The sequence below is a fragment of the Phalangium opilio genome, unplaced genomic scaffold (genome assembly GCF_054372755.1).
Source record: "Phalangium opilio isolate 3A_F unplaced genomic scaffold, DU_Popi_V2 ptg000209l_1, whole genome shotgun sequence".
Classification (NCBI taxonomy): domain Eukaryota; kingdom Metazoa; phylum Arthropoda; class Arachnida; order Opiliones; family Phalangiidae; genus Phalangium; species Phalangium opilio.
The window spans coordinates 3,982,400-4,009,815 of record NW_028324217.1 but is presented as its reverse complement, the minus strand read 5'-3'; the positions used below and the strand labels follow the sequence as shown (position 1 = coordinate 4,009,815).

Here is a 27,416-nt window from a genome sequence, read left to right as displayed (position 1 = left end):
ATTTTCAAAAATTGTTTTGTAGTAAGAAATTAAACTCAAATTTTAATTTCACACATTGTTGCCTTTATAGACAACCCCCTTTTTATTTTAACCAACTTGATTACTTTTAATTTTTAAAACACAGTTCATTTAGTTTACACCCATAAACCCAATTGTCTCCGTGCATCGAGCAAGTTACGTTTTGCCTACGGCGACTGCGCAGTTCTCTTTCTTTCGCTAAATAGGCGATATTATAAAGTACTATTCAATAGGTGGCGCGGGCGCGAGAAATGCCTTGTAGCTCTACATTTTCCACCCCTCCCAAGTTGAGCAAGAAACGGTCCTTATTGGCTATTGGCAACTAGGGAAATTTCGATCAAAGGTCGAATTACTCATTTCGAAAAAAAAACGTGCTAGAAACGATAATTTTCGTTCATTACGACTCGAGCTTCAATTTTAAAACGTTATGCTAAATTTTATGTCTATAACTGTTGCAAAGTTATCGCGATGTTCCTCTTTGTTCTACTTTCGTTAAATCTCGTGTCTTCAGACTGAATGTTTTATTGAACAACGTCCTTGTCAAGCTACGATGCGGTCGTGCTACTCGCTACATCCTTAGGCCTACTTCCTTGATGTTGACTTCAGTAGTGAATACTGAGACCTTGACCTTTGCAATGACCTTCCTCAACATTTACTTGGTATCGTTATATGTTCTTTTGGCTCTTTCTTTTTGAAGGGGGATTCATACGTGCTTCCAGGGTCTGGGACACACTCTAATTTTAATGTTGAAAACAACGTAGGCAGCCCTCAGTATCGGAACTTACAATGGAGTTGGCACATTGTTGTCTCAATGTGTTTCATAGATCAAATAGCCTACAGCGTAGGCTAAAAAATTTTCTTCTATAGGCCTATCTCAGTTGGGACGTCAGTGCATAGGCAAAACGTCACCGAATCAACTTTGGCAGACAGTGGGCGGCCATGTTTGGTACCACTTTGGTTCTATGGTCAAATAGCATGGGGATACGTCACGCTAAGGTTTCTGAGATAGCTCTATTCCCATTAAAGTATATTTGTGAATACAACTTGTTCCGAAAAGTGGAGGTCGCAGTGTCGTCTGCTTCATATAGGGTTGAGATGGAACAACAAAGAGGGTTGAGAATTGAGATCGAACAACAAAGACGCTAGATGGGGCTTCAAGGTTACCAGTCCTGCGCCAAAGCCACTAATCCCACTATTGATCGAAGCAATATCTTACGCCTTTGTTGTCCACATACCATCCGAAATTAAGAAAACAATGTGGTGAAACAACAGACTCTATTTTAAACGCGACTTTTGAAAAGGGTCTCTAAAAAATGTCTAGTGCATTGTATTAATGAGATAAACATTGGTTTTAGTGTGTTAAGCCTAATTTGAACATTTAATTTCAGTGATTAAAACTAACCGCTGTTAATTAGCGTATTTTTCTGGCAAACCCTAGTTGCTTTGTAAGACAAATTTAATTGCAGTAAAAATATTTCAACTGATATTAGATAATATGCATTTTATTCAACAGCAATTACTATTAACAAATTTCTCATTCATGAAGTAGCTTCGTTTATTGAGAGGTAGCGTCCTTAATTCTTCGTCCAATGTCTTCGATAAAATCGGCGGCAGCAGCTCCACCGATTGGAAAATGTTTGACGATCTCAACGGCTTCACGGATGGCTTGCTCTAAGACATTTCTGGTGCACTATAATTACGCAAGGTTTAGGTCATCTTACAACTCTCATACCAGATTTCTTCAAGTGGCTTACTTTTCCGCTGTCTTGAATGCAAGCATCGATTTTCTTTCGTGTTCCAATAAAATAAATTAAGTTACGAATAGAATCTTCAATAACAAAGCTCAACTTGAAAATTAAGACTTACGCGTTCATCAATGCTTCTTTTGACGCAATTTACAATTTGCCTCCCGCACTATTTAATAAATAGTAAAGATAGAAAGTTAGTGTATTGTATTTAGAAATTGGATCTGCTCTTTTTTTAAGAGATGGTAAAAATTTTCTTACGATTTTAGCATCATTTACCAAATCCTCTTGAGCTAAAAAGTGACAAAAAAAAAACACAATCGAATTTAGAGATTTTATTTGTACCCTAACTTTTATTTATTTTATGGAACACTAGCAAACTGCTAACAGTTTCGAAGTATCGTCAGAAGAAAATAGGGGAAGTGGGTAGCTTGGGCAACTTCGCGAGGCGTCCCGTTTACGGATTTTTCGCGCCATTTCCCTCCACGTGGGGGTGAAGAGAGATAGGATTTTTACGCGCATTAACACACGAGTGACGTGATTCTGTGGACAGTACGGTCCTACGCCTTCCAACTGACTAGAGGCGTCTGCTAGAGGCAGTGAGGCACTCAGGCAGAATGGCAGAACCTGGAATCGAGTGGTAAGTACTAAATTCATAACTTATCTTAAAATATGTCTTTATTTTTAAATACAATGGTATTTCTAAGTTCCAGGGAAAAAATTAACTTGTCCGAAGTTTTAAACTGTGATAGGGAAGAGTTCAAAGTAATAAAGTTGTATCCAAGTTGTTGTAGTTTGATTTTTAACATTGGGATTGGTTTGGGTAGATCTTACTTTTCCTTTCAACACAGCCTGAGTTTTCTTATCGGTAGTTTCCTTGTACGTTAAATCACACTGCGTACTCTTAACGACATTCATTTTATTAAATAACCGAATTTTCGTCCTTAATTAAACCAATATCTGCATTAACCCGTTGCCTGACGTAACCCTAACTCAAACTGAAGCACAGCAGAAATATAAGCAGACTACACAAGTTAGTTCCATAGTTCGCTACATGGTGGCGTTCGCAATGAAATCTGGTACTATTTTATGCTTCGCGCCGATTGGCCAGATTCAAATTTTAAGGGTGGTAGGGGAATCGACCATTGTAAGTGAGAATCACTGGACGACTTGTATGGCTCAAGGCTACGGCTACCCACTTCCCCTATTTTCTTCTGGTATCGTGGAAAGCAATGAAAAATGTGCCAGTTTTCAAATTGGCCGTTTATTCAAACAGTCTTTCTTTGTGCATAACTACCACCATAAGTTGATAAGATATGTTCCTTCCATAAGAATGACACTACCTATACCTCGTAATGCTAGAGACTTACAGCTTCAGCTATAGTTCTAGAACGACAAGGTAGAATTGAAGTCCTACACTCGGTGGTTAATTTTGTAGTCCATCTACTCCTATTTAGTCTGTACTAAGCCTTTGACAGGACCTCACCAGGAGTCGCTTAACCCAGAATATGTGACCTACTTCAATCACTTCAAAATTACAAGCTCCAGTTCGTAACCAGTGGTAATCTTATGGATGGAAAATATCTTATGAAATTATGTTAAAACTAAGTTCCCTGCGAAACTAGTTGTCATGACGAGGCAGTAAGGACTTTTTCTTATATAGTTATAACAAAGATAGCTAGGCCTATTTTGAAAATCCAGAGCCCTGTCGTCTAACGATAAACGTAGTATAAAATAGTATCTTACCAAAAGCGATGGCAAGGCAAGCAGCCGCCAAAAGGATAACGAAAGAGTACTTCATGATTAGTTGAAAGTTTTTGCTTGGAGGTTTGCAAAACTGGTGAAGATTGTACAGAATCTCCGGTGTATTTATACCACAAAATCTTCACTGGAATAACTTGACTTTAACTATTCATCATCTTCAAATCGTTAATGTCAAAACGTTTTTCGTATATTTAACTATAATAAATTAACTAGGTTGCTATTAAATCAATCACGTCCTTGTGTCAATCATAAAATAATTTGAAGCGTTTATGACGTTTGTCAAGATAAAATTCGAATTATTGGCAGTAAGTCACATCAGTTAGAAAATCCATTTATGAAATACTAACCACGTTTTGCTGTTAACTACTAGTGACCTAGTGACCTAGTACAACGCTGGATATGAAATCATGTTTTCACCAAACATGGTTGTATTGGTCCAATCGAAAATAAGGAACAATTCGAAATAAATTTAGGTCTTTGAAAAACATGCCACAAGCGTGGGAAATAAGACGGTGGCACAGGGCAATTGACCAGTTTAAAAATTGACTGGTCCACAGGACCACTAAGAAGATTCAAGAATTTTTCAAAAAATTCTTGATTCATGAATATTTTCGAACTTGGTGTTTTGAAGGTACAAATTAGTAACCAGAGTCCAGACATTAACACAAATATTATTATAAAATTATATATTTCTTTGGTTTCTATGGTCAAGGGCCAGTTAGTTTATTCCAGGCCAGGAGTTGGCTAGCCCAATGTCCAGTTTAAATCAAAAATCATAATTTCGCATTGCATGCCACCCTTTGTCTTAGCAGACGATTTTCGATGTTCCCATTAAAGCATAGTAAGGAGAAAATCAGCAATTTCAACGATAAATTATTTGTGCTTAAAAGTACGGTTCCTCAATTATGTATAGTAGGTATTGACTGTGTCGCAATCTGCACCGTTTTCCCCAAGCACCTGCTTGAAAAAAATAAATCCATACATTTCTTATTAAAAGACAGAAGACACAAATTTAGATCACTCGAGAAAATTTCACTCGAACTAATTTTTATTAATAAATAAGTCAATCAATTATATTTTACGTGGCGAAAACCCATCAATTACTTTTCAGATGCTTGGTAGAAAATATTAAATCTGACTGATTTGACAAAAATTAATGACAAGCTTTAAGGGTTCTGTCAAGTAACTAATCAGTCCACGTTTTAACTGATTAACTACCAATATGCTTACGATTCAGTGCCAATTTTTTTTCATATATAAATAGCCAAATTTCCTGGACAATCTTCACACTTTGCTCACTTACCAAAGCAAATAGTCCAACCATGAAGTTCTCTCTCGCTATCCTCTTGGCGGCTGCTTGCCTTGCCATCTCTTACGGTAAGTATTTTATGCTTTTAAACATTTCTGCACACAGCATTGAACCCGAGAAGGTCCTTATGGTTTTCATCAAATCGGTCTGGTTTTTCGTCGAATTATAAACTTAAAGCCAGTCTTGGCTGTGGTTTAGTTTAAAAAAATGCCACTAGATGCTCCCATAGCCGAGTGGTGCAGTGAGTTAACTGACCGTCCAAGCTTAGTTACCAAAGGCTAGTTTTAGCTCCGCCCTCAACGTTAACGAGTTCTTATTGGCTCCTGCCTTTGGTAGATAAAAATTGTGTGTGTAGAAGATCAGACAGAATGTTAGAGGTGCCACAGAAGGCAACACTTTCTTTACTTTAAGCATTTGCTCTTACAAATATTCTTGCTAAGTGCTTTAGTTACTTGCTAGACCCAAGGTAGTTCTGAATATTCAGCAGCCCTTTCAATAACGTGTTTCAATTTAAATGCACGTCGATATAACGTTTTGTTGCTATTTTACTAATGTAGCCCAGGAATCCGAGGAAATTGTAACTGAGGAACCCGAAGTGATCACCGAGGAACCTAAAACTGAAAAACAAATTGTAAGAAAATGTGAACAGTTGGTTTAAAATTATTGAAAAACATCAGACGTCAAGATCCATAATACCAGAGAGAAATGTTGTAAAATGGAGTGGAAATGATGATGGGCGACCTGCGGCACCGAAACCCTCCCACTCTACCTCAGTAGGCGATTGTTAAGTGCTGCCGTGTAGCGCCATTGCATTTGTATGAGAACTAGCTTCAATTTTTAAGATAAAGGGGGCGTCCTTTACGATTCTGTACTGTAAGACCCTACCTAAACACTGAGGATCCTGGGAAGACTTCGGTGGCGTTCCGTAGGTGGGGGTACAGAGGTAACGTTATAGGTATGGGGGGGGGGGTTTCCACTCCATCCCTCTTTCCTTCAAGTAAAAACTCCTCATGGACACCGGACACCTAGTCTTCTTTTTCCAAAGTGCTATAGATTTAGAAACCAAAAACCTTTTTGAACCACGCCTTTCCTCAGTCACGTGGTGCCTCTGACGTATTTCAAATATCTTTTACCCACCCACTGATGCCTTCTTAACAGACCTTTTAATTCTCATTACTTATCATTTTGTCATTCAGTGCGAAGCCGCAATTAAGGAGTGCGTTAGCAAAGCTATCGGCGTTGGTGTTCGTCCTTGGGAAGTTATGGTAAGTATTTAAAATGAAAATTAATGTTTTATTCAACTCATTGACTTGAATTGTTCTTATTTTTAGACTAGAGTTCCCCTCGTCGTTACAAAATGCGCTGTAACCGGTCCTTATGTAAGTTTAATTTCGTCAATAAAACCAGTTAGTTTTATTTGGACGTGTACTTAATCAATATATTTTCATTTATAGTGTGCCTTTGACGTTGCTAAACAAATCTTCACCGAATTCTTTAGCGCAGTCAAAGACTCCAACATCAGAAAGGCCGCTGAAGATTTCATCGGACGTAGAATCACTCGTGATTAGAGAATTTTCTAGTTCTTTGATTAAATGATGAAAATATGTCAAAATAATTAAAAACCAATGCATAATATATCACTTGTGATTTAATTATACCATAAGTTTATAAGATATGTTACATAAGCATGACACTACCTATACAAGTTCGTAATGCGACTGAGAGACTTACAGTACTCGAGATAACTATTTCGAGGGAGAACGACAATTAAGCGAGTCAATTGAAGTCCTAACTACTACACTCGGTGCAGGTGGTTAATTAATTTTGCAGGACCAAGTTCCATCTAGGTCCTATTTAGTCTGAACTTACGTACAGAGCCCAAATTTGACAGCATCGCCATACTCACCAGGCGTATGTCGCTTTACCCTGAATCTATGACGTTTCACCTACGTCACTTCATGACTGCATGCGGTCCCTCTCCCATTTAAAAAGCGTCTTTTATCTACAAAATTATGAATATAATTCGAATTAACATATCTCTACATATACTGTGGATAATTCCACTGTATGAATAAAGACATAAGTTTACAAGGTATGTTCCATAAGTCTGACACTACCTATTGAAGTTCGTAATGCTACTGAGAGACTTACAGCTCGAGATAACTAGTTCGAGGGAGAACGACGGAAGCGAGTCAATTGAAGTCCTACACTCGGTGGTTAATTTTGCAGGACCAAGTTCCATCTAGATCCTATTTAGTCTGAACTTACTAAGCCCAAATTTGACAGCAGCGCCTCACCAGGCGTACTTCGCTTTACCCTGAATCTATGACCTACATCAATCACTTCATGACAATCTCCAGTTCGTAACCAGTGACAAACTTATGGTGGAACATATCTTATGAACTTATGATGAAGATAAAGTGGATAGAAATGGACTTCCATCTTCCAATTTAGTCTGTGCTAAGCCCAAATTTAACAGCGCCTCACCGGCGTCCTCGCTTTACCTTGAATCTATGACCTACTTCAATAACTTCAAAATTACAAGCTCCAGTTTGTAACTAGTGACAAACTTATGGTGGAACATATCTTATGAACTTATGATAAAGATAATATGGATAGAAAATAGTGAGCTCTAAACGCAGAGACAACCCGGATTTTCAATGTTAATATATTTCCTCTTTAACTTATTGTACTTAATCAAGTATGTAAGTTATTGTACAGTTTGCTCCGGCAACACCTGCTTAGAAAATTTTAGTACACTTTTTTATTCACCCAAATTTAGATCGCTCAAGAAAAATGTCATTTGAACGTAATTTTATTAATAAATCAATTATATTTGACGTAATGCGAAAAAACGTCAACTTGCGGTAGAAAATATTAAAATTTGACTGTCGTGACAAAAATTAATGACAAGAGTGATGTATGAGTTAACTGTTCTGACAAATTATTAATCAGTCGACGTTTTAATTGATTAACTACCAATGCTTACGTTACAGTGCCCAATTTTTCCGGTATATAAATAGTCGAATTTTCTGGACAATCTTCACACTTTGCTCACTTACCAAAGCAAATAATCCAACCATGAAGTTCTCTCTCGTTATCCTCTTGGCGGCTGCTTGCCTTGCCATCTCTTTCGGTAAGTATTTTATACTTTTAAACATTTCTGCACTCAGCATTGAACCCCGAGAAAGTTCTGATGGTTTTCATCGAACTGGTCTAGTTTTCCGTCTAATTATGAACTTAAAGCAAGTCTCGGCTATGGTTTAGTTTAAACCAATGCCACTAGATGCTCCCATAGCCGAGTGGTGCAGTGAGTTAACTGACCGTCTAAGCTTAGTTACCAAAGGCTAGTTTTAGCTCCGCCCACTACTTTAACGAGTTCTGATTGGTATATGCCTTTGAGAAGGTAAAAAAAATTGTGTATAAGATCAGCCAGGATGTTAGGGGTGCCACAGGAGGCGACATCTGCTTTTATAAACTCCTTCCAACGGTTAAGATGTATCATTCGGTTTATGGAGCCGAAGACATTAGATAGGACTTCAACTTTACCAGTCCTGCATTAAAGTAGGCTATCCTACGTCTCTTGGAAATGGTCTATTAAATATAAAAATAGTATGAAATAGACAAGAAACTTGCGTCTTGTTTTGATGTTCAATGCGAGTTGGTTGAAGTTTCACGTTTTATTACTAATTATTTTACCAATAAAGCCCAGATCATTACCGAGTCGCCAAATGGAGATGAGGTAATTGTGACCCAAGAAATTGTTACCGAAGAAGCCCAGACTGACGAAGTTACCGAAGAGGTCCAGACTGATATCGTTACCGAAGAGGCCCAGACTGATGCCGTTACCGAAGAAGCCCAGACTGACGCACCTACTATCGCCCCTACTACCCAAGCCGCCAAGACTACCCAAGCTAGCAGGAGTACCACTGAAAAACCAACTGTAAGAAAAAACGCATTTGCAAGAATCATAAGTTTATAAGATATGTTCCATAAGTATGCTAGATACTTTCTTACTGAGAGCAATTCGTGAACGACGCCAGAATTGACTACACTTGGTCAATTTTGCTGTCCATCTTCCTATTTAATCTGTACTAAGCCTTTGACGGTGTCTCAGCAGGAGTTAATTGCTTTACGAAAAACTATGACGTTTAACCTACGTCGCTTCATGACAAGCTCTCAGTAACCAGTGACAAACTTATGGAACATATCTTATGAACTTATGCAAGAAACTAATTAACTGAATTCGCATAACTTTTTAATTCTTATTACTTAATTGCTATTTTGTCATTCAGTGCGAAGGACAGATTAAGAAGTGTATTCACGAAGCCCTCCGTGCCTGGATCCCTGTAAGTATTGACGTGTAATATAGTTTATGGGGTTTCAAGAGGGTATTTATAAGTAACTGGTAGTAAAGGGGTAAAGGCCCCCTCGTTGCCCGTCAGCCAGTTATGACATTTTTTTTACTTTGGGCACAATTTTAAAAGATGACGGGACATCGAAGCTCAAAAGCCATTTATATAGGATATAGGGAATCAGTGTATTAAATATTAGTGAAATCAGTTGAAACGCTATATCACGTTATTCCATAAAGAAGGTTTTTCCAAATTTTCGGTCGCCATTTTTAAAGATGGTGTCAAATCGCAGCCCAAAAGCCATTTATATAGGATATAGGGAATCAGTGCATTAAATATTAGTGAAATCAGTTGAAACTCGAGATCAACGTTTAAGACTTTGACTTAAAATAGATAAAGACATAAGTTTTTTAAAATATATTCCATAAGTATGACTTCGTAATGCTCGAGGCTAGTTCGAGAACGACAAGCGAGACTTGACTACACTCGGTTAATTTTGCAATCGATTTTCTTATTTAGTCTTTACTAAGCCTTTGAAAGCGTCTCATATAGGTGAAAACCTAGGTCACTTCACGACAAGCTCTCAGTAACCAGTGACAAACTTATGGATTATTTCTTATGAACTTATCATTATTCTTCATGTTCCTTTCACTTTATTTTCAGGTGAATATCTTCAGAACCGTTAAAAATTGCGTAGAAACCGCTCCAGTTGTGAGTTTAATTTGCCAATATTACATACTAGTTTATTTTGGGTGTTTACCTAATTAATGTTTTAATTTATAGTGCGTTGGTGACGTTGCTAATCAAATCAGAATCGAAATTAGTAAAGCGATACATGGTTAATCGAAAACTAACTAGCGATTGAAGAACTTCCTAGGCCTTTCATCAACTGATGAAAATATGTTAAAATAATTTTGAGATAATTAAAAACAATGCATAATACGTGACTTGTCGTTTTATTATAACTCTGTGTAAAGTTTTTTAAGTGTTTATGGTACCACCATTTTCGTTTTATTATAACTCTGTGTAAAGTTTTTTAAGCGTTTATGGTACCGCCATTTTACAAGATGGCCTCAGATTTAAAGCAAATGCAGGCACCTGTGGTGCTCTTAACATGATTACTAATCTCTTACACAACAATTTTACCGTTGCCAAAGGCAGGGACCAATTAGAATTCAGAACCCGCCCACAAGGGCGAAGCTGATCTTAGAGGGCCAATTAACTCCACCCCTCGACTATGGGATCATCTAGTGGCATTTTATTGAACTAAACCAGTCGAGACTTGCTTCAAATCAAATACTATATGCATCTTTAGTAGAGATAGATCCCTAACTACTATACTTAATATCAGGCAAACCATAACCCCGTAATTCTCTCCATAAGTATGGGTCTTCCATAAGGCTTATAGTTATGGGTTTCTTCTATGTTGCAAAGGTTAGTTTTATCTCCGCCCTTCTGATTGGTTCCAGCCTTTGACAAGGCAAAATTAGTGTGAAGAAGATTAACCAGCTTTAAAGGGGGCGCCACAAGAGCTGTAATTTGATTTAAAAAGGCAAAATTAGTCGTATGCAAATTAAGTTCAATTCGGAATAACTTGTTCCGATTTAATGATTATTTATACGCTACTATAGCTTTGAGTTTATGATAAGTTGAAATTTGGCAGCTGTTGTTTTTTTGTAAAATCTCTTGCTTTTTTTTTGCAATGATAGGAATTCAAATAATGCTCTTAGACTATTTAAAGAAGATTTTAGAGATCAGCTACATTGAAGAGTTCTAAGCAAATGTTTCTGGATGATGCAACGCAATTACTCTGGAATGTTACGAATTGAAGTGTCACGTTTCAAGTCCTCAAATTAAGCTCAAGATAGAAACCAAAGGAGTTAGTGGAAACAGAAGTATATAATAATTCTCTTCGATAGAAGTGTACCAACCGCAAAGCGGGTACTGTAATTGTAACATGATTCTTCCCAACCAACATCAGAATTAACATTTATTATAGCAAGGTTAATTGCTAAACCGAATCACATACGCCATGTAAATAGTTAATTCCTCATCATTACTATATCTGTTAGCGATGCTTAACTATTTGCCAAGGCGCATGCATGCGCTTGTGTGTTAATTAATTTTTTCCCCACGTCAATTAAGACAATCAAGGTTTGCGTGTTAATTGATTGCTGCATTGGGATTTAGTAAATACCAAACAGTTATAGTTAATTCACCCAAGCACGGTGCGATAGTTATATACTCTTAATCAAGTTTGATGAGCGGGATCGAGCAAATTAACAAAAAGGGGGTTCCTCGCCTGGGAAGAATCATGTTACATAACTAAAGAATATTAAGAGGATACAGAGTGTCATCCTTCTTCTATTATCCCCTTCTGATGGAACATAGTTCTCTTAAAGATAAGCTCGTTAGCGTCCTTGGATATCACCAAATGATATTTTAAACTCCCTCCCCCCGTGTCCTGGATGACGTTTCCCAGGACTGAGTTAGGTGGCTTGTCGTGCCACGGGGGCCCGAATCAGGAAACGTTATGTGTCCCTGGTCGCTAAATCCTAACTCACATCCGGTTATACGGTTCAGTTCAGTATATATTGCACTTAATTTCTATAAAGCTGAATTGAACCGTGATTATTTCTCGTAAAGTTTGGGCTGGAAATAAAGCTAGATTAATAAATGTGGCGAATTTATACCTTCTCCCTAGTAAACTAGATATCACTTCTTTCCTATAGTATATGTTGTTTAAGAACCTTTTAGATGATTGAAACCCATAAAAGGTTATTACTGTTGCAGTTTCACTTCAAATTCAAGTGAGACTCCTAATTAACGCTGGTTTGGAAAAACAGCCTTAGGATTTACGTTTCAGATAAATCGACTTGTCAATGTTTTCTTTTCGTTTAAACTGTTTGAAGCTGATGAGGCTTAGCCTTTAGCGGTAACTCTTTCAATTCGAGCCCTAAACTAAACAACCCAGCATGGCAGCATAAGTTCATAAGATATGTTCCATCCGTAAGTTTGTAAATTCTGGTAACTAAGAAACTGGAGCTTGTAATTTTGAAGTGATTGAAGTAGGTCATAGATTCAGGGTAAAGCGACATACGCCTGGTGAGTGGGGCGCTGCTGTCAAATTTGGTCTTAGTAAGTTCAGACTAAATAGGACCTAGATGGAACTTGGTCCTGCAAAATTAATTAACCACCACTGAGTGTAGATGGGACTTCAATTGACTCGCTTCCGTCGTTCTCCCTCGAACTAGGCCTAGTTATCTCGAGTACAGTGTCTCTCAGTAGCATTACGAACTTGTATGGGAAGTGTCATACTTATGGAATTTATATTATAAACTTATGATGAGAAGGAACACCCTTAAAATTTCCCAGGGTGGCAAAGTTCAATTTGCGATTCTATAAATAAACTTAATTAACGAACCTTTTCAGACTGTATACACATTTTTCAAGCAAACCCTCTCAAATAATGTATCACTAAAAGCGGGAATACATACAGCTACTAGGAATCATTGTGTATCCACAATTTTAATTTCTCAGCGTATCTAGGCGTATTTTGTGGGAGGAGCTAGCTAGACTAATCATTATGTATGACAAATTTTACCCATGGCGAATTAATAATCTATCTTGCTGCCTGTTGCAACTTGCACCATGCGCGCCTAGGAACTTGCGTTGTTACCAACCAATGAAACAACAGTTAGAACAGACGCCATCAGAATTATTAATAGGCGTGACGGATTGGATAGTAAGTTCTCAAGCCCGGTATACCCACAAAACCCGAATTCATATAAATTAACATGGGAGATATATTTAGGTGGACGCAATGATTCTTGTTAGCTATATGTATTCCTGCTGAAAGGGATCATATTGGTCTTATCCATATGGGAGTTTATACTAAACCATATATGGGAATGTGTAGTTAATTAAACGTAAGCTTCTATGCTAGATGTTAAGTAAATTTAAGACTACTGGGGTTGAGAGAAAATGTTTGAAAGTTTTGCGTAAATTTACCCTAAGATATGGTAAAAAAGGTTCAAGATATCGGTGAAATAACTTATTCCTATACAGGGTGTTTCTGATAAGTCTGCTTGCATAAATTAAGGGGATGTTCTCTGGAAAATCAATTTTGAGTCGAAAATGTATGTAACTTCTATCAGTTCTCCATTTTGTTTGTACTACGGAACACTGTTTCAAGTTAAGATTGGAATAGCAGTATTTTACGGATAACCGCTTAAATTTAATTAAGAAACTGAACACACAATGATTTATGTTCCGTGATAAGTTTGTCGCTGGTTACAAACTGGAGCCTGTAATTTTGAAGTGATTGAGGCAGGTCATAGATTCAGGTTAAAGCGACATACGCCTGGTGAGGCGCTGCTGTCAAATTTGGGCTCAGCAAGTTCAGACTAAATAGGACCTAGATGGAACTTGGTTCTGCAGAATTAATTAACCACCACCGAGTGTAGTTAGGACTTCAATTGACTCGCTTCCGTCGTTCTCCTTCTCGAAATAGTTATCTCGAGTACTGTAAGTCTCTCAGAAGCATTACGAACTTGTATAGGTAGTGCCATTCATACTTATGGAAGGAACATATCAATAAACTTATGCTGGAACCAAGCCCACTTCGCAGTCTGAATATAAACAAGGCAACAAAAGTTCACTTTTATTATTGTTATTATTATTCTAAAATTTTTTTTGTATCTCGTAAAGAAGGTATATCGGCCTGAAGAGGAAGAACTCTCATCTCATCGAGGCTTGAAGAAGCTTTTTAGGCCTCCGGTGACAGCTCGGATGATAGGTCTTCTTCAAAACAAGAAGAGAACAGAACAGAACAGTGATTCCGGTTTTCAAACTCTACAAGAGGCTTGTAGTCGCATCGCAGACAAGTATCTAAAGATTTCCCCGTCCTTTTAAATAGAAAAGAAGAAGTTCACAAGAATCTTCCTTTGTTTGGCGCGGATAATAAATGGCGTTAATATTTATTTTCTATCCAACTTGAAAAAAACACGATCTTGCACTCTTCTTGCATAGGCCTTGGCGCGCCATGTGCCTCCGGGAAAAACAAGGGCTCAAACACGTCTCTACACCCAAATGATCTTATCTCCTCCGACTCTCCGAGTCTTGGATTTTACCATGGATCTCTTCTCAAGTAAATGTTTCCAGTAATACATAGAGCTACTCGGAATAATTGTATAGCCATAAGATATGCTCCATGAGTATGGCACTACCTATACGAGTTCGTAATGCTACTGAGAGACTTACATCTCGAGATGACTAGTTCGAGAAGGAGAACGACGGAATTAAGCGAGTCAATTGAAGTCCTAACTACAATCGGTGCAGGTGGTTAATTAATTTTGCAGGACCAAGTTCCATCTAGGTCCTATTTAGTCTGAACTTTCTAAGCCCAAATTTGACTGCAGCGCCCCACTCACCAGGCGTATGTCGCTTTACCCTGAATCTATGACCTCCCTACTTCAATCACTTCAAAATTACAAGCTCCAGTTTGTAACCAGAGATTAACAAACTTATGGTGAACATATCTTATGAATTTATGATAAAATTTAGTCTAGCTCTTCCCACAAAATCCGCCTAGATACGTAGAGTGAAAATGGCAAAACAATTATTCCAATTAGCTGTATGTATTCCTGGTAATGATCCGTGGAAAGGTTGAAACTTTTTTACAGTTTAATCATTCCAAAATAACTACATTACTACAACATATTGAGACGGTTTAAAACCTTAGCCCCAACTTCCTTCGAGTTAGGCCTAAAAATTTCCACAATTCGCTGAATCATTTAGTCATACATCAACAAAGTTTTTCTTAAACAAAAAAGGGATGTAAATACCGGAAGTTAAAATTTTTAGCGGAAATACGCTTTGACACCTTTGCTATGTTTCTTAAGATAGAGGACAATTTCCGAAGAAAAAAATTGAACTTTTCTTCAAGAGATAAATATTGACATTCTGAAATGCCCAATTCTTAGCGATAAAAAATAATCCAGTGTCTTGAAGCGTGAAAAAATGTGTCAAAGTAATTTGGCCTTAGATTCAAACACTATTGGGGTGAACTTTGACCTCAAATATCGAACTTCGTGAGGACACAGCGAAATTGTCACTCGCATATACTCTTCTCAAAATTCGGGGGGTGAAATAGAGTGTGGTGCTTGACCACATTGTTTTCTTAAGACAGAAGGAACTTCCGGTGGTATGTGTACAACAAAGCCGTGTAAATTAAGATATGGCTTGCTTCAAACCAAACGGACAATCCAATTTTGGTGCAGGACTGGTAACTTTGAAGTCCAATCTAACGTCTATTCGTCTACCCTAAGTTCCTAACTCAAGCAGACGATACTTCGCAACCCCCCCCCTTTAGAAAGGGCCTATTAACAAAAAAAAACTTATCTAACCCACTCTCTGTTTAGTTCCGAGCACATGTGCTTCAAAATTTTCCCAAGCTTCCTTCCATCTTATCTGTTATGTAACATTATCGCATTTTCAAGTGGTTTAAAACCGTAATATTTCATAGAAAAATACATCATTATTTTCGGAACGTTTCCCCAACGTCTTATCGTCATATAACCAACCACCAGACGAGACGAGCTTGCAACGTTTGTAATAAGTGGTGTTAAATGAATAGCTGGAAACCGAAAATAAGCGTTAAATGTTCCCAGGAAAAAAAATAATAGCATTTAAGCTATTAAAGAGTCAGCCCTTAGTACGTTACGTTGTTCTTCTGTGTAAATTCGCCTTGACACGCCTGAGTGATTTACTTACAACATAAGACTATCATGTTCTCTGTAAGTATGGGTCGAAGGTCGAGATGTGAAATAAATTTTTTTTGGATGTTGAAAATGGGGGTAGGCAACCATCAGTACCGGGACGTACAAGTTGTTTGATACGTTTCCGTTTCTGTGTACTCTCTGCGCAGGCGTCGAAAAACGAGATGGAAAGCAAAGTTTTACCCTAGTGTCTTTGCCTCTTAGTTACATCGAAGTGTTCTATTACCGTCATTTTTATAAACTATAATTTACCGGGTAAATTACGGATAAATTACTGAGTAAATTACGGATACGTTACTGAGTAAATTACGGATAAAGTGCTGGTAAATGACGGATAAATTATCAATAAATTAGGATAATAAAATTACCGTTATGTCGATAACTAATGGTAATTAAATATTTCACTTGTGTATAGTCTATTAAATTACGTTACAGCTAGTTTAGGTGATTTAAACAGCGCGAACAAATTAAAAAAAAAATGAGGAAAAACTGAAATCCGAAGATGGCGCTGTAGTCAGTCAATTTTATTTTGTCTCTCATGAACAAACGCAAGCACCTTAAAGGGAACCCATACTTATTTAGAATATTATAAGGTTATAACACTGGTATCATCCTCGGGAACGAGCTGGTGAGGTTAGATCTCCTCGTTCTTGTTTAAAACTGAGAGGGGCTCCCCTTCAGGAGGAGTAGGAGGTCACAAAAGGTTCCTCACACTCCTTGGTTGCCTCGCGATTTATCTTACTAGTAAAGGGAAGACTTTCGGAGAAAGGGATCTGGCAAATTTATCTTTTTCGCTTTGAACATCTTTGTCTGTAATGAAAACCCTTTTTTAATGCTTATCTAAAGGGAGACCCAAATAAGATTGAAATATCGGAACTATTTGCTGAAGTTCATAAGATAAGTTCCATAAGTTCGTCACTGGTTACTGAGAGGTTGTCAGGAAGTGACTGACGTATAGGTGAAACGTCATAGATTCACGTTAACTGGTTCAAGTGTAGTATTCCTTTGAATTATATATTTAAATTTTTTATGTAGTGTGTCTCAAGCATCTTCAAACTTCGCGGAGGGTCTAACGCAAAAAAAGAAATATGACAAAAAATTATTTATTTAATTAGTTCGTCCAACCAACGACATCACCACCATATGTGAAAAGCTACACTCGTCAAATTACACTTAGGCCAATTAACTTAATTAATAATTAAGACATTATTCAACAATCATCTTATTTAAAAAATATCCATGATACAGTAATTTTCTGTATATATCGTGTTTATCAAGATCCTAGAGAAGTTAATTAGCTTAATTAGAATTTTCAAAGGCTCTTAGTTTTACAAAGATGTATTTCATTATTCATTGCAATACTTAAATATCTGAAAGATAACAAAAATATGTGTTATTTTAATATCTGGACCTGCAGCAGAATATATATGTATGTATTTGTATTTGTACTGGTGCTTGTATTTGTACTTGTACTGGTGCTTGTATTTGTACTTGTACTGGTGCTTGTATTTGTACTTGTACTGGAGCTTGTATTTGTACTTGTACTGGTGCTTGTATTTGTACTTGTACTGGTACTTGCACTACAAGTTATTGAGCATCGACACTAAATTTCTTAATATCTGCACCTTTCAGTCAAAATATAAATTTATATTATTTTAATATCTGCACCTTCAACCAAAATATAATAAATATTACTTTTAATACCTGCACCTTCAACCCAAAATTACCACACCTTCCCTTTTAAAAAATATAGCTATTAAATCTTTTTTAATGAATGAGTAATATTTTTTAGGGGAGAGTCTCTAGCTATTCCACGCGGTTCCTTTCTTTAACATATTACAACTCCGGCGCCTATGACGCAAAAAAATGGGCGGAGTTACAAGAAAGAGCCGGCCGATGTTCATTTTGGATAAAACTAAGTTTTATTTCGTGCCGGTTTGCTCCGTCTGTGAAGTTGGTTAGACTTTATTCCCGCGTCGTGAGGTTCTATATGAATATGTATTTTCTTCTTTATCAATTTTAATTTTTTTCAATTTTGATAAATGGTGATTTTCATTTTTTATTTAATTTACTGTCGCTATCTGAGTTCGGGTTGCACTTGAAAGGGATACATAAAGTTTGTAGGAGTATTTTGTGTTTTTAGTTGACAGACGATTGAGGAGGGTTTGCACAGTTTGAAGGCCTCTACAAATTTGACTGTATCGAGTCTCGCAAACTGTCATCAAACTTAAGTTGAAGTTGGCGTTGCACTGTGAGTTTCTAAACTCGCTCAGAGAACGTGTAGTTAACGTATGTACGTTACGCATGTGGTTGGTTGGTGACTGTCGTGAAACGTTTTTTGTTGCGAGCCTAAGGAACATCTTGAATTTATTATACTGGAAATCTTGAAGCTTGAAGACTGAAGACTGGGGTCTGTTTTTTAATGTAAGTTTTTTATTTTAACTTCCTTGTTTAAGAGTATGGGATGGGGAGATAATTGAGGGGGTTGTGTTCGTTGTGAGTTGTGTGATATGGGATTTGATTTTGGGGATTCATGTTTTAATCGGTTGGGTATTCAATGTGTATTTGTGGGTTTTAATAATTTACTTGAATTGAAGCTTATGTTAATCCCTCTGAAATGTTTCGACAATTTCTCGTAGATGTCTAGAAAAACTTGTATTACAAAAATCGCTGCCTACGTTGTACTAGATGCTAGATTGATTAACTTTTAAATATTATAATTCCATAGATTAAAAACATTTTGACAGAAAATATATGTGGGTATAATATTTCAATTCAAGAATTACAGGAAATTCTGTGAAATTTCAATTAAAATCGCATCAATTTTGGAAAATATGATTTTTTTTTAAAGATTATATTTTTATAAGAAAATATGGGGTTTTTTTATAAATAAATTTCCATGAATTATTGAAGGGTTTTGAATTCATAATTAAATCGTTGTCACGTGGGGCATTGGTTGCGTTAAAAAGCTGTAACACTATTTTTTAAAACGTGAACCAAGACCTCAAAATCCTCTTATGTCTAAAATAGGCTTAGTTGGTTAAAATTTAATCTCAAAATGTTTTAGCAAATAACGATATGGTACTTATTTAAAATTTAAATTCATATTTTCTTAAAAAACACAAATTAGGGTCAAAGGTTACGTGTAATCTCTTTAGTATAGTCGAAGGTACTTAGTATAAACCGATTACTAAGTGATGGACCCCTCAAGAGAGGGAGAGAGAGTAAGAGAGTGAATTTGATAAAAATCATTTTTATGGATGTAGGTAGGTTCTAGTTATAATAGTATCAATTAAAAATAATATGAAAGATATAAACCAACTATTTCTTAAGAAAAATCGAACTCCCCTAAAATTCAATCGCCTCAAGCCATGATGATGATGATTTTTATAAATAATTCTAAGAAAATTATTGCTAAAAATTCAGTTAAAAAAGTTCATTTTATTTTTTATCTTTTTGAAATGCGCGACATGGGCGTAGAATTATCATAATTCATTTGAAAAAAGGTTTTTAGCTAAATCTTTAAAAGTATTTTCTCGTTAAGAAACGATTATACAGCTCGTTTCGTATGCTAATGAATGCAGTGTTATATACCAACCAAACTAGATTCCAATTATACAGGGTGTTTGTGAAAGGTCCATCAATAATGAAAGGGCGTATTTATTGGGCCATTTTGAGTCGAAAATGTTCTATGACATTTTGCCGTCCGGGCCTCTGTTTTCAAGTTATGATTGGAGTAATTTACGGATGACCCCTTAAATTTAATTAAGAAATTGAAAGACAGCGCTAATTTGATGAAGGGGTCATCCCTAAAATATTCAAATCATAACTCGAAAACCGTGGCTCGGACGGCAAAATGTCATAGAACATTTTCGACTCAAAATGGCCCAATAAATACGCCCTTTCATTATTGATGGACTTTTCACAAACACCCTGTATATAGATGTTTTTCTTTTTTAAACAAAATGACTTAACGACAAAATTTAAATGTTTGTTTACGTCGTTAAATTTCTTCTACCCACTATTGGTTTAAAATATAGATTAATAAGTGTAATTAGAATGTAGTTGCAATAATAATGCTTTCCATAAGTATCGGCATAAGTTTATAAGTGATATGTTCCGTTCCATAAGTATGAACTATAAGTTCGTAATGCTACTGAGATGGACTTACAGTACTCGAGATAAGTTACTAGTTCGAGAAGGAGAACGACGGAATTAAGCGAGTCAATTGAAGTCCTATCTCCACTCGGTGGTGGTGGTTAATTATTTTTGCAGGACCAAGTTTCATCTAGGCCCTATTTAGTCTGAACTTACTAAGTGGTCAAACACCACTCCTGACTTTTGAAAAATATCTACATATTTATTTATTCAAAGTAAAATTGATTTTTTTAATTGTCATGATTATAGCCTTCAATTTTTCTGATACATCCATTTATATTCAATACCATAGAGAAACCCTTTTATTTTCGTTTAATATAAAAACAGGATATCCACGTATTGTATTTTGATTCGAATATTGTTTTCAATTTTGCTACGCTAAAATGGAAATATTTTTAGTTCGATCAAGGTCCCCGAAATTCCATTGCATTTTTAACTATATCTACTTTAATCAGAAGGAGATAATAGAAGAAGGATGTCACTCTGTATCCTCTTAATATTCTTTAGTTATGTAACATGAATGATTCTTTCCAGGCGAGGGACCCCCTTTTTGTTTGCTCGATCCCGCTCATCAAACTTAATTAAGATGGGTATATAACTATCGCTCACCGTGCTAGAGTGAATTAACTATAACTGTTTGGTGTATTTACTAAATCCCAATGCAGAAATCTATCAATTAACCATCAAACCTTAATTGTCTTAATTGACGTGGGACAAAAATTAATTAACACACAAGCGCATGAGTACGCCTTGGAAAATAGTTAAGCAGCGTTAATAGACAGTAATGATGAGGAATTAACTATTTACATGGCGTATGTGCATGATTCGGTTTAGTAATTAACCTTTCCTATAATAAATGTTAATTCTGATTTTGGTTGGGAAGAATCATGTTACAATTGCCCACCCCGCTTTGTGGTAGGTACACTTCTCTCGAAACGAAGTATTACATACTTCTGATTTAATTCGGTGATACTTATTTTTTCCTCACGATCAAGACCCGCATCGAACACGATTTGAGAAGAGCTGGGGTCAAATGTTAAAGGTTATGATACGATGCTATAGCCGCCACCATATTTCAAAGTAGAAATTAGCCCTCTTCAAACGCAATCTTGTCTTTACGATCTTGAAATTTAATTCTCCTTGGAAAGATGAAGTGTAGAATCAAGATCGGAAAATAAAACCGGTCTCAGTTCAGCTCGTGATAGTCTTTTCTTTTTATGCATAGAGGAAAGCCATTGTTCGGTTTTCCTTAATCGTGTATCTAAATTTCATAACTTTAAATTCAAGTTTATAAACCCCTTATTTAACTCTTATTGCGTCAAAAAAACCACCTTGGTAATGGACCACCAGTGAAGTACCACGTTTTTTATTACATTACATAACATTATTTATTTGAATAGTATTGCGCCAGTTCTCAATGTTGCATTTATTGCAACAGTTTATCTATTTTGAAAATGGTTTATTATATAAAAGATAGCATAAGTTCGTAAGATATGTTCCATCCATAAGTTTGTTAATCTCTGGTAACTTAGAAACTGGAGCTTGTAATTTTGAAGTGATTGAAGTAGGGAGGTCATAGATTCAGGGTAAAGCGACATACGCCTGGTGAGTATGGCGCTGCTGTCAAATTTGGGTAACTTAGTAAGTTCAGACTAAATAGTACCTAGATGGAACTTGGTCCTGCAAAATTAATTAACCACCCACCGAGTGTAGGTAGAACTTCAGTTGACTCGCTTGTTTGTCGTTCTCCTTCTCGAACTAGTTATCTCGAGTACTGTAAGTCCATCTCTCAGTAGCATTACGAACTTGTGCAGGTAGTGCCACTCATACTTATGGATGGAACATATCTTATAGACTTATGCAGTATTTAATGCCCTACATCCATTCATCCATCTTTTTCCAACATTCTAATAGGTATATTAAATTTGATCGACAGTAGTTCGCAGGTGTTGTTTTTTAACAATAAAAAAAAATAACATCACTTAATATTTATTTATATTATATTTTGTTTTAAACAGATTAATTCAAGTGTAAAGTAAACATGTCCGCTACCACCAATCTAAGTGAACCATCCCAGTTGTACATCAACAATGAATCATCAGTGGACATAGTATCATTGAGCGTCATCAAGTATCCTCGTGGGGCCACGGTATTTGCCGCCATCTGCAGCGTCATTTTTATCGTTGTTGGTGTCATTGGCAATCTAGTAACGGTTCTGGCTTTGGCACGGAGTCCCAAACTGAGGAACGCCACGACGGCTTTCGTCATTTCCTTGTGCGTGGCTGATCTCTTGTTCTGCTCCATCAACCTTCCACTGACAACTTCCAGATACATTCACGAGGACTGGATTCTGGGTGAAGCTCTTTGTGAATTGTTTCCATTCTTCTTTTACGGAAATGTAGCCGCTTCCCTTATGTCCATGACCGCTATTACCATTAACAGGTAACTTCATTGAAAGACTGGTTTATTTGGAGTATGTTACTTGAAGTAAACACATGATAAAGTGTCACTGTTCCTCCTTTTGTGCTGTTTGTTTAGGCTAGGGTTGGGTTAGGTTAAGTATTATAGAAGTGTGTTACATGAAGTAAACACAAGATGAAGTCCGGTGTTTTGTTTGTTTAGGCTAGGGTTGAGTTGGGTTAGGTTAAATTTATTTGAAGTATGTTACATGAAGTAAAGACACGATAAACTGTTAATCCTGGTGTTTTGTATGTTTAGGCTTGGGTTGGGTTAGGTTAAGTATATTAGAAATCTGTTACATGAAGTAAACACAAGGTAAAGTCCTTCGGTGTTTTGTTTGTTTAGGCTAGGGTTGGATTGGGTTAGGTTAAGCATATTTGAAGTATGTTACATGAAGTAAACACACGATAAATCGCTCAGTTTTTTATTTAAGCTAGGGTTATGACGGAAATGTTTTCTGAGAGCTAGTTCGTGAACGCCGCAAGAATTGAAGTCCTACACTCGGTGGTTAATTTTGCAGGACTTCCATCTAGGTCCTATTTAGTAATTTGTACTTGGCCTTTGACAGGCGTCGCTTTACCTTGAGTCTATGACGTTTCAACTACGTCACTTCATGACAAGCTCCAGTTTGTAGCCATTGACAAACTTATGGAACATATCTTATGAACTTATTCTACTGTGAAACCATTTACAATCGAACCGTGTTTACTTCCAGTAATAAACCTCTGATAAAGTTTTAACCATTCATCTAAACAAATTACATTCTTTATCTGTCTTTAGATTCGTTTTAATCAACTATCCAGCTAGATACGATCAAATCTACCAAAAACGCAACGTTATTTTGATGATTGGGTTATACTGGATATTCAGTTTTGCCATTATGGTGCCTCCATTACTTAAAGTCTGGGGACAACTGGGATTTGACGCGGAGACGTTTTCTTGTACCATTCTCTCTCACGAAGGACGCTCGCCAAAGAAATTCTTGTTCATTTTGGGATTCCTCTTACCTTGCCTCGTTATCACAATTTCGTATTCTTGCATATTTTATAAAGTAAGTTCGTAAGATTTACTGAAATCTTTATTTAATCGAAACTCCGCACGATTGAAATATTCTAAAGGCCCGTTCAGACTACACTAAAACCTAGAGTTCACGTCGTCGGTGAAGTCGCTATGCTCGCCTAGTTAGACACGTGACAACCACTACCTAAAATATTGGCGGGTTTAGTTTGAAATTTTCAGTTTGATCGAGTGGTGTCTAGATAGCGCCACCTCATTAGAGCCTTTTCTTTAGCCATAGCTAACTCGATCATGCTGTGTTACTGACGCGTGAGCTATGCATTAGCAGACGATACATTCAAAGTTTTAGCGCTGTTGGTACGGTGGTTGTCATTCATTTTGGATGTTCGGCTATTTTAGTATTCAAAAGTCTTGGTTCAAAAACCATTATATATACGCGACCCGTTTTAAGTCGTCTGCTCTGACCTTTGAACAGGGAAATGAATGTACGAACGCGACCGTAACGATATTAAGAACGCAACGGGAACGTACGATTTTACTCCAGTCTGAACAGGCCTTTGGGGAAATTTTATTCTCTTTTTGGTTTTTCCAAAATTTGCAATTAATTTCTGATATCCCGTAGTTTTATGGCGTCGTTAATATCCGGTATTTTAGTTCATTATAATTAAAAACGCTAATTAAAATTCAAAGCTTGTTTTAATGCATGCTTTGATTTAGCCGCTTTAAGTATAACAGTAGAAAATTAAAATAACGTATTCATTTCTAATTTTTGTCTAATTTTAGTTAATATTTATTTATGTGCCTTTCATAATTAAATTTTTAAATACTTAATCATACCAGGAATACATACAGCTACTAGGAATCGTTGAGTACCCATTTTCCTTAATGTATCTAGGTATGCGGATTTTGTGGGAGGAGCTAGACTAATCATTATGTCTGACAAATTTTACCTCTCGAATTAATAATCTATCTCGCTGCGTGTTGGTACCAACCAATGAAATCACAGTTAGAATGACGTCGGAATTATGAGGCGTGACGGATAGCAAGTTCTCAAACCCAGCCCTCAAAACCCACATAGAAATTAACGTTCTAGCTATGGGGCCACAATTATTTCCATTAGCTGTATGAATTCTTAATCCTACCAATTTATGCTTTAGGTTCGACAAAGCCGACGTAATTTGACGTCATCGGGATCAACCAATGGTACATCAGCAGCCCTAAACCACGAAGCTCGCCGAGCAATTTCGTCCCTACTTAAAGCAGACGAATTACGACTCACAAAGTTAATGTTAATCATATTCTGTTCGTTTCTATTGTGCTTCTTACCACTTATGGTAGTGAATGTATTCGACAATGATTTCATGTAAGACCCCAAAGTCCGATGAAAATAATTCCCTAAAACTAATCAACATATTTTAAAAACTTAGGTACCCGACAATTCACGTCATTGCCTCCATCTTGGCTTGGATGTCATCAGCAATTAACCCTATTATCTACGCCGCCATTAACCGTCAGTACAGACACGCCTATTATGGCTTGTTATGCTCCAAGCGTTCACCTTTAGCTCCGAGTGGAACTTCGAGATCAAGCTCGGGTAGCTCGGCCTGTTCCAAAACTCTAGTCTCCGACGCGTATGTCTTCAACGCGTTGACCAATAAAATGGAGGTAAAGTCCAAAAGGAAGAATGGTCAACACGAACAAGTACAGGACGATGAAACGTAACGATTTAGACGCCTTGAGGCTTTGAGAATCTTAAAAGACAGCCCCTGAAGTTGGGAGATGTTTTGAAAAATACCCGGTGACAAAAGCTAACTTAGTTGTTAGTTGCAGCCAGCTTGAACTTGTTGCAGATGATGCAATTTCCTTAATTTCGTCTGCAATTGCGTTTACTTAAGCGGTCCAGTGTGTTTCCTACCATTATTCATCTGATTTCATTATGGATATATCTTACAAGTACTTGGCATCAGCCAGCAGTTAATGTGTCAATTCAAGTTATGGTTAAAATTGTTGCAGATGTCGTCTGCAAGTGCTTTTGCAAAACGCGGCCTAGTGTGTTTTGTGTCAATGTTCACCTCAATTCATTATGACATCTAACATCTACTTATTTATCTTTATACTTACCTTTGAAGACAATCTCAATTTAAAACCCATCAAGGTTAACAACCAAAGATGTTGTTGTTATTTGTAACTTCTACATCATTTACAAATAGCATCTTCAACAAGTGACCACGTATCTTTAGTATAAGTGTTCATCTAAGTTCATTACGACATATATCAAGTACTTGTTCATCTTACTACTTACCCTTCATGACGCAATCTCCATTTACAAAACTAGCAAGCGTCCTTTCTTTACTAACTTGCGTAACTCTCGACTTAATCTTTGAAAACTTCCAAATTTAATTGGAAATTGGAAAAACGTTTTCAGCCGTATAATTTTAATTCACTTATTTTCAAACTTTTTTCATTTACATACACTTAATTTAAAATACATTCAATTTACTAACATTAATAATATTGCTGTGCTTATGTTTGTTTTCGTAGTTAAACAGTTTCTAAAATCCGGTGAGTGTTTTTGTTCAGAGAAGTTGTTGTGTTGTACGTTCAATTTGTTGTTATGATAATTCTCTCTAAAACCTTTTGTTATTTTTGTACTTAGCTTAATTAAGTTTGTTCTTATATTATTTACACCTCATTTTAAACAATTGATAATAAAGTAATATTAAAACTTGAGTTGGTGTTAATAACGCTATTAGCAAAGGTGAAGAGAAAAGGCAGAAAGTGTGACGCTAAAGAGTATGCCTCCCACCTAGGCCAAAGTCCAACCCATCAAATGCGTTACACTCGCGGTACATGGGGAATGTAAGAGATGGTATTCATTAAACGTTAGTGCCATTGTTGAAAGCAGATCGATCGACACCTGGATTTGTGTATCGCGGATTCATCTGAATGAATATAACTGTGTAACTTACAACAAGGCCTATGAAAGACAACACCAGGCTTTTTGTAATTACGAAGCATGGGCCAACCTTAAACCCAATTACCCGCGAGTTCAATACCAGACCCAACATCTGCACGTCCTTCATCTTGCCCGTGTTGTAACTGTCCCGGCTAAGTTCTGGTAAAGACTCTTTCAACTTGTCCATCAAGTCGGGTACTTTAGAGGCGCTGAAGACGAGGGCAACCATTAAGAACCAATCTAAGGAGAAGTAAGCGTAGAACGACGCGTCATACATCTTTTTCCCTACCAAAACATTAACGATGACCGTGGTACAGTTCTGGCATATTGTGTACGATGTCGACACGAAGATTACAAGCGTTACCGTTTGAAACAGTGAGTTCACCCTATCAATCAAGTGATAGATGTCCAAGAGGTCTCGGTGTAACTGAGGGATTATGTTCAGTGAATGCTGCTTGGAGGAAACGAAAGTTTTTAAACAATGATCCAGAACTTCCGCTATTGCAATGAACATGAAGCACATTAACAGAGTTAACGGAGACATTAAACCAATTATAGATATGGGGTACGCTAATTTTATCATGGTGGACACAATGGCGGCAGCTGTTTTGGACAATTTCAATTCGCATCCGAAACAAATTCGCATTCCAAAGTAGTTTAGTGATCGGGTATCATTTTCTTTTGCAGTTACCAGAAAGTAAATAACTGTTAGACTATAAAAAACCAAATACATGAATACCAACAGAAGAGCCAGTTTGAAGTGTCGCGATACTTTTCGAATCGATGTTTCGTGCATTATTCGTAAAATGTCCTTTATCAGAAATTTCAATTGTTTGTGACGTATGCACAAGTAGG

The 27,416-nt window shown here is 36.8% G+C and overlaps 2 protein-coding genes and 1 long non-coding RNA gene across 3 annotated transcripts; all 3 read left to right on the top strand.

Annotated features, from left to right (window-relative positions):
- Positions 1-5,339: 5,339 nt before the first annotated feature.
- LOC149618478 (uncharacterized) lies at positions 5,340-6,113 on the top strand. The gene is made up of 2 exons (XR_016375156.1): positions 5,340-5,467; positions 6,033-6,113. It is a non-coding gene; the product is annotated as an uncharacterized LOC149618478 (long non-coding RNA).
- Positions 6,114-7,840: 1,727 nt separating this feature from the next.
- On the top strand, positions 7,841-10,133 carry LOC149618477 (uncharacterized). Its single transcript, XM_089855080.1, has 5 exons — positions 7,841-7,972; positions 8,544-8,779; positions 9,132-9,185; positions 9,855-9,902; positions 9,975-10,133. Exons 1-5 carry the CDS (start codon positions 7,918-7,920, stop codon positions 10,032-10,034), a joined length of 453 nt encoding a protein of 150 aa, XP_089711206.1. The 5' UTR covers positions 7,841-7,917; the 3' UTR covers positions 10,035-10,133.
- Positions 10,134-17,708: 7,575 nt separating this feature from the next.
- On the top strand, positions 17,709-26,335 carry LOC149618476 (protein trapped in endoderm-1-like). The gene is made up of 5 exons (XM_089854182.1): positions 17,709-18,394; positions 22,147-22,570; positions 23,369-23,639; positions 24,763-24,968; positions 25,033-26,335. Exons 2-5 carry the CDS (start codon positions 22,170-22,172, stop codon positions 25,325-25,327), a joined length of 1,173 nt encoding a protein of 390 aa, XP_089710308.1. The 5' UTR covers positions 17,709-18,394; positions 22,147-22,169; the 3' UTR covers positions 25,328-26,335.
- The last annotated feature ends 1,081 nt before the right edge of the window (positions 26,336-27,416 follow it).